Here is a 7,903-nt window from a genome sequence, read left to right as displayed (position 1 = left end):
ATTTTTTAATATATATTTATCATGGAAAGGAGGACGTGCCCAGGCTATGGCATCCTACGCTAATTTTGGAGTATTTCGCGGCTAATTTGATATGGAATCTTGAGCGAAAAGCTGTGGGTGGAGATGGCGTTGATTTATCTGAGAAGCGAGAGTTTACTATGGTTGTGAAGAATCCATAACAAGTTCAAGTGGACTCCTCTTATATTCAGTCCGTTTTGAGAAATTACGGGCTTCTATGGTTAATGAGAGAAATCGATTTATATGAAATTATATTTTTCTCCTCATATATAATAAATATAAATCTACATAATTTTCTTACAAACGTTTTTTTTTTCCTCCGGTCAAAATTATCTTTCAAACACGGCACCCCCAGTAAAAAATAAAAAAAAACTAAATGTAAAGCATGATTTTTTTTCAAGAGCTAGAAAGCTTTGATCGGTGTTATTTTATTTTTCTTTTTCTTTTTCGTTGACGGCAATGCTACTACTGTTTAACATGCAGCACATTGTCAACAGACAGAACACGGTGATGAAAAGAAGAGCATGGAACCAGAAAATCTCCAGGGCAGGAGGGACTGGAAAGAAATATGAATGTATTTTTTTTATTTTATTAGGATTTCGATTATTTCAGTGTTTAATTTTAAAAAAAATATTTTTATTTTTTATTTATTTTTCATTTTTTTAATGATGTATTTATTTTAAAAATAAAAAAAAATTATTTAAATATATTTTTAAATAAAAAATATTTTTAAAAATAATTGAAAACGACATTGAAAAACAAATAACTAAAAAGAAAAAAAATTAAACTCATCGAATTTATAAACCAAGTTATCTAACCAGACATATGAACATTTTTATGAACTTTGTAAATTTTAATAATATAATTTTTTTCTTAAACTAAATTTTTTACTATATAATAAAAAAAAATTCAAGTCCAATTAAAAAAAAAAACACTTTACAAACTTGCAAACCACACTAAACTCATGGAAAGTGAAAAAAAAAAGTAAAAAAAATTATAAAATTAATTTTTCAATCACTTAAATATTAAAAAATAAAATCAATAAAAAATAGACTTCAAAAACAAATCATAACCAAAAACAAATAAAACATTATAAATTACTATTATCATTCGGAATGTAGGGAGACTGAGTGAACAATAGTTTCCCTCACCTTTTAGTGCGGCAGCCCACACTATTTTTTTAATAAAAAATTCAAGAAATGATTATTTAAAAAAAATGAGAGAAATCTGATAACTGGTTAAATTTTGATTAATTTCATAATATGGTAAAAATACTGAAGCAACACAAAAAAAAAAAAATTGCCCTGAAAAAAGTTGTAAAAAAAAGAAAAACAAAAATAATATCAACTCCCGTTATCAAACCAATAACTCATATTATAAGATAAAAACATTATATATAAATAAAAATTATAAATCTCAATTCATAGGAAATGAAATGCTAAAAAGTTTAATTAGAAAAAAAATTAAAATTAAAATTAAAATAAATTAAAAGGTATTAATAAATTTTCAATTCAAGAATTAAATTAAAATGAATAAAAACATTAAAAAAAAGATTTAAAATAAAAAATAAACAAACTATAAACTTGGATCAAAAAAATAAAATTATAAACAATAGAATTTTTGTAAAAAATAAAAAAAAATAAAAACATATATAAAATAAAGATCAAGTTGAAAATATTAATATATGATAAACAAATTGAACATGTAGGATTTTTCTACATAATGTTTTACGTAAAAAAATATAAATTAATTAAAAAACTCATGCATTGATATAATTAAAATAAATAAAAAATCATTGTGCAAATGATTTTTTTTTTTAAATCATTAACAATAAATAAAATTAAAATTAAAAACATTAAGAGATAAATACAAATTAAAATATTTAATATTGTTATACAAGTTACCTGATTGTATTTGATAAATTTATTTATTAAAATAAATTTGTAATAAAAATTGACATACACGTAAGTTTTTTAAAATAAAATAAAAAATATATTCTATAAGGCTAAAAATATTAGAAAATATAAATAAATATTGTTTATCTCTAAAAATAAATTTAATATTTAAAAAATATAAATGCGTACACTATAATTAAAAAATAATAGCTATTTTAAAAATTTAAATAAGTAAAAATAAAACACAATGAAGTTTAATAAAAACTTAAAAATGGTTTTTTAAATATATTAAATAAGATTTAAATTAATAAAATCAAAACTATATATATTAAAAAACAGGCCAAGTGGCCTATGAATAGGAAGCCCGCATGCATGCCTTTTTTCATTCCCATAGCAATTTTAAAAATAAAATTTTATTAAACTTTGTTATTTACAAAAAAATAAAAGAAGCATTTTTCAAAATTTGTCATTACCAAATACTTTTTTACCACAACCAAGCCTATAATTGTTCTTCCCATGTTTAAAACCTAAATATTCATTTAGTTAAAAATATATTGCGCATATAAGATACAAAAATTAAAAGAAGTTAAAGGCAAGGTACTTGGTTGAATATATTAAAAACGTACGTGCACTAAATTTGCATTTGTACTCCGATCAATACATCTCTCCCGCACGACAAGTCGTTCTAAAATATTAAACATCACAGCATCGTGTCAAAACCCCCCATTTCACCTGCACACTAAAACCCTACTACTATCCATCACCACCGCAATCACCACCATCCATGGCGCAGAGACGGTGGCTCCAAACCGTAACCCGCCATGTCCTACCTCTCCTCTCCTCAAAACCGACAACCTCTCTCAAACCTCTACCTCACCTTCCAGCCCCCATTTCTCTCAAATGCATTGTCTCTCCCAAACCCCTTCAACAATTTCTATACACTGACCCCACCTTGTTCGACGCTCGCAGTTTCTCTTCAAGTTCTCGCGACGACAGCGAAAACGAAGAAGATGACGGTGAAGAAGAAGAAGATTACGACAGTGATAGCAACGAGGCGGAGGTGGATGATGTTACGGTGTCGGATATGAAGAGAGAATACTCAGCGGAAGAGAAAGAAGCGGAGGCTGCCGCAATTGGGTATAAAGTGATTGGACCGCTCTTGTCATCGGACCGGGTTTTAAAACATCGTGAGCCGGTTTTCGCTGTTGTTCAGGTTTATTTCTTTTCATGTTTTACTGTATTTTGAACTTTTTTGAGATTATGCGGTGATATATTATATTTTTTTTGGTGCGTGTAGGTTGGTTCCCATCAATTTAAGGTGAGCAATGGAGATTGTATTTACGTGGAGAGATTGAAGTTTTGTGAAGTAAATGATAAGGTAGAGTTGCCCATTTTTCCTGAAAGTTGAAAGCAAATTGTTTTCTTTCATATTAAATGCTTTCGGCGAACTGAATGAACTATGCTTTCATGATTGTGTCCATTGCTATTGCAGTTGATTTTGAACAAGGTTCTCATGTTAGGAACAAGTGCTCAAACAATCATCGGTAGACCTATATTGCCGGATGCAGCTGTTCATGCAGTTGTTGAGGAGCATGTAAGTGTCCCTCCTCTCATTAACACTTTCATAAACACACACACACACACACACACACACACACACAGATCTCAATGCCTTGGTGAAAGTGGAAGACATCGGATGACTATGGTGGTGTGTCCGCACGAAGATACAACTTTGCTCATTACTATGAAAAAATATTTCTTGTAGAAGTTATTCCCGTTGAAAAATAAGTTTAAATCTGAAAACTTGTGTTCCCATATAGCCAAATAAGACAGAGAGAATCAGGTTCTTTATGGGTAGCTTGGGTTCATGAATTTGTGTCTTAAAGACCCAACTAACTGTACTTGGGCATGGAGGAAGGTTCTTAAGCTAAGAAGAATATCTTGGGATCTAATTGATCTAGTTGTTGGTGATGGGAGGAATGTTTGTTTGTGGTGGGATAAATGACTTATCCCATAACTAAAGTTTACGGGTCGAGACTTATTCATGAGTCTGGCTTAGGTTTAAATTCTAAAGTGGCAGCTGTTATTGTCAATAATGAGTGGTGTTGGCCTAATGCTTGTTTGGAAGCTATGATGGAGGTTCAAAGTGCTTGCATTCTTGTTCATCCTTTAAGTGAAGACTTTTCAGTTTGGAATCTTACACTAGATGGTAAATTCTCATCTTGGAGTGCTTGGCAGTATCTCAGGGTTAAAGGCACTAAAGTTCAGTGGTTTGATCTTGTTTAGGTCACATTTCCGGGCATGGTTTCATCACTTGGATGGCTATCCAGGATAGACTAAGTACTAAAGTGAGAGACCTAAGAGAAAACACTCTTCTCTTAGGTTTCTTCCTCTGGTGGCCGTGCTAAGAGGGGGGAAGCGAGAAAAGACAAGGAGGGAGAGCAGCGTGTTATTCTTTTCACGAGAACTCCACTTCTGGATCAGAAAAGCATTTGGAACAGGTTCCGTGGTCATTTTGGTGGCAGAAACGATCCACGGGCTTCGGGGAACCCCAAAACAAAGTCTGCTGACTTGATTTATAGATGCTGTAGGAAGAAATATCTGTCCTGTTCTCTTTGTGGAGTTGCTGATGAAAACAGTGATCACCTATTTCTTGGCTGCTCCTTTTCATTTGTTGTCTGAAGGAATATTTGCAGCTAAGTGGTGTTGTAAGGAATATAGGTGATTGGGTTAACGAGTTGCAATGGGCAACAGCTATCCTTCAAAAGAAGTGTTTTCTTTCTTCTCTCTTGAGATTAGCTTGGTGTGCTGTTATATATAGGTTCTGGAAGGAGAGTAACGGTAGGGTTCGTGACAATAAATGATCTTCTCCAGCTGATGTTACTGCCTGGTTGTCTATTTAGGGAAATGTAGACTGCTTCATACACAGATTCCCCAAAAAGCTATTGCTAATGCTTGGTACTCTGCAGTTTGTATTAATTGGGGATTTTGTTAAAGCTTTGTTTGTTTCAGCTTTGGCTGATATGGTTTCTTTAATGCTTTGTAGTAGGGATTAGCTCCTGCTTTGGTTCCTTTTGATCAAAGAAAAAAGCCTTCATTTATCAGAGGGGCGAGAGAGAGAGTCCTATAGCTTAATTGGGAAATTTTTTGTCCCGAACTTGCTGACCAATATAATTACAGCACATCATATGTCCTCATTTTGTTTGTTTTCCTTTTGTTTTAAGTATTTGGTTTTTACAATCGGTGATTTGTTGATTCATGTATGAAATTTAATCACAATGTTTTATTCCTTTTTCCCTCAGGCATTAGATGCAAAGGTAATTATCTTTAAGAAAAAGAGAAGGAAGAATTACCGTCGAACGAAAGGACATCGCCAGGTATAAAAAGATTTTTTTCCTGAATGGTTCTAGCATTCTCTCTCCAATTATGTGGTGTTCATTTTTGTCCACCCATGTTTTTCTGTTTTTCAGGAATTGACTAGGTTGAGAATAGCTGATATCCAAGGAATTGAGAAACCACAACCAAAAGTTGATCCAAAGCAAAAATTGGCAGCTGTTAAGCAGCAAGAAAAGGTTGCGGTTGCTGCTTGAGAGGTATTTTTCCTTTGATTGTATGTCCACAATAATGGTTCTCTGTTATTTGGAGTTGACTTTCAATGCTATTTTACCAAGCATGATCTCCATCCTGGCTCATCCAATGTACATTTTGGATGGCATTTGAGGAAGCAAATCGTATTATCTTACCATAGGTGCCAAGGAGGTGGTACACTGGAAGTATGTTTTTTTTTTTTCCCCATGGTAAACTTTTGATTTTGTAATTCTTGTTAGTTTATTTGCATTTACTATCATAGCCAAGACTTGCTAGCACACTCTTGTTCTTAATAGAGTTATTTTCAAGGATTAAATCACTTATTACTCGTTGCAGTTTAGCTTATTGGATTTATTTTCTGAAACCTGCTCCTGCGTTGTGATTTGTTTGAAATGGCATTTCTGTTCAGATGATCCACAGTATAATAATTGCTACTAATGTGAGCTTCTTCTTTTGATTGCTAGTTGATTCTGATGGGGAAAACTTGTTAATTACATACTGTGACTGTTTTTATCTCTAGTTTAGCCATAAGACTATAACATTGGTCTACAATGATAAAGTCTTTTGGCTTTCAGAAGGTTGCCATGCACTTTTGTTCTTTTTTTATGCAATTTTATTTGCTTGAACTGTGATATGCCAACCTACACCTTTTCAACTTCATGTTTATAGCTGTGAATGAAAAATTAGGTGATGTTTTAGGGTGGTTGTGTGTCCGCGCGTGAATGTGTATTGTGTAATTCAAAACAGTAATACTATTGATCGTTGTAGAATTAAGTTTAAAGAAGGGCTGGCAGCTGCATTGAAAAGTGTACCGAAGGGTTGATAGAGTTTTGTTCTGCCATATATAGTTGAAAGTGTTTGGTACTTTCTAGGATTGTCTTTCACACTATTTCAGACAATTTTGGAACTTTGAAAGTTGTATTTTGAGTGAATTGCAGTCATTGTGGTAAAGGTATTGTTGTCCAAACTGTCAAGGGTGTGTATGGACAAAAGGAAAGAACAAATTTGTTGAAAGAAACGAAAATTATTTTCCCATTTGTTTGGATGATATAAAGGTAGACATGAAGAGAAATGCATCATTTCTTTTACTTCCAATAAACCTTATCAGGTGTGCTCGGCTTTAGTTTTATCTATTTTTCCTTATCAATCCCTTCACTTTGCAGAGAATGGTTTTCTTGATGTCCAGAAGGGAGGCCTCATTTTTGCCTCCATTTATTTCTTCCAAAGTCAGAGCAAAGAAACCAAGCTCCTTTCCTTTCTATACTGTCTTATTTTCTTCTGTCCATTGTTTAGAATGAACATGCTTAAACCAGACAAACAATACTCAAAACACAAATTTTCTGAGATCTATGGTTAGTTCTAGTTTGTAGTACTGCTCTTTCAGATTCAGTTTCTGTTCTTTCAAGGTCTGAATTGTAATAGGACTGCCAGTTATGAGTGCTTGCATGTGCGCAAATGCACTTCTTGGATGGGCGACCTCCGTGGAGTCAAATTCAACAGTAATTTTTCTTTTTTTGCATGAGCAATGTGTTGCACGTCTTTGCTGCTTGCAACAGTCGAAAACTTAGGGATAAAGTCAATGACAATGCATTCAATGTCATCATTTCGTACTAATAACTGTTGTTATGATAGATGTTAATGGAACTTGCAAGGAGTTTCATGCATCCCTCAATTTTTTTATCCTTTTTTGTTTAAATTGATGCCACTTGCAACGCGAGTCCCTTCTGGATCTTTCTCTTGCATGCATGTCTCTTTGATTGACACAAGTCTAGATGAGGATGGAAACTCTCCACTTTTGGTCGTTAAATTTATTGTCATTTTCTCCCTTTAATTGATTTTCATTTTTGGAACCATCCCTTTTATTGATATTTAGTTGGCTTTCTAGTACTCCAGTTTCTTAATTGGTCAAGGGTCCCACTGATCCCTCAAAGTACCGAGGCCTTTTCTGTTCATGCCAGCAACTTGCTTAGGGGTCAATGTATAGGTGAGAGCCCAACCATGTCACCATTATAGATTTTCTGTTTCCTTCTATATTCTAAATAAATTTGCAGTCTGAAGCTTTCTTTGCCACCATAATTAGTCATCTTTCAACTGCAAACTCTATGTAAATGTCCTGGAATTTTCTGAAGCATTCTGTCTCTCCCTGCCTTTCCTTTTAAAAATGATCATGCTAAAAGAATTGGTTGTCACAATAGTTTCTCCACTTTGTCACTCCTTCACCCCAATTATTGTAAGCTATATATTGCTACATATTTAGATGGATTGGAATCCAGATGCAAACTGGTCGAGATTTAAACCAATCCAGATGAAAACCAGTTGAGGTCGATTGCAGAAATTGAGGTCACTTGCATTCAACTATATTATAAACTAAATTTTCTGTAGTTGCGGTGACTGGTGTTTCA

At 33.0% G+C, this 7,903-nt stretch overlaps 1 protein-coding gene across 4 annotated transcripts; it reads left to right on the top strand.

Annotated features, from left to right (window-relative positions):
- The first annotated feature begins 2,583 nt into the window (after window positions 1-2,583).
- Window positions 2,584-7,132, top strand: NFD1 (Ribosomal protein L21). 4 transcript variants are annotated; one of them, XM_011025717.1, is made up of 6 exons: window positions 2,584-3,126; window positions 3,211-3,291; window positions 3,406-3,507; window positions 5,216-5,290; window positions 5,384-5,506; window positions 6,907-7,132. In XM_011025717.1, exons 1-5 carry the CDS (start codon window positions 2,698-2,700, stop codon window positions 5,501-5,503), a joined length of 807 nt encoding a protein of 268 aa, XP_011024019.1. In that variant the 5' UTR covers window positions 2,584-2,697; the 3' UTR covers window positions 5,504-5,506; window positions 6,907-7,132. The 4 variants fall into 4 exon arrangements, with proteins under 4 accessions (XP_011024019.1, XP_011024018.1, XP_011024020.1 ...); XM_011025716.1 differs by lacking the exon at window positions 6,907-7,132 and adding an exon at window positions 6,665-6,886; XM_011025718.1 differs by lacking the exon at window positions 6,907-7,132 and adding an exon at window positions 6,270-6,452.
- Window positions 7,133-7,903: the final 771 nt, after the last annotated feature.

The sequence above is a fragment of the Populus euphratica genome, unplaced genomic scaffold (assembly GCF_000495115.2).
Source record: "Populus euphratica unplaced genomic scaffold, PopEup_1.0 scaffold22.1, whole genome shotgun sequence".
In the NCBI taxonomy this organism is placed as follows: domain Eukaryota; kingdom Viridiplantae; phylum Streptophyta; class Magnoliopsida; order Malpighiales; family Salicaceae; genus Populus; species Populus euphratica.
This window is presented reverse-complemented; position numbering and strand designations above follow the sequence as displayed.

Bases quoted from the DNA above. Each gene is read 5' to 3' on its own strand.
- NFD1 (XM_011025717.1), top strand. From the start codon at position 2,698: ATGGCGCAGAGACGGTGGCTCCAAACCGTAACCCGCCATGTCCTACCT. The intron at 3,508-5,215 runs GTAAGTGTCCCT...TTTTTCCCTCAG, and splicing joins ATGCAGTTGTTGAGGAGCAT to GCATTAGATGCAAAGGTAAT. The intron at 5,291-5,383 runs GTATAAAAAGAT...TCTGTTTTTCAG, and splicing joins GAACGAAAGGACATCGCCAG to GAATTGACTAGGTTGAGAAT.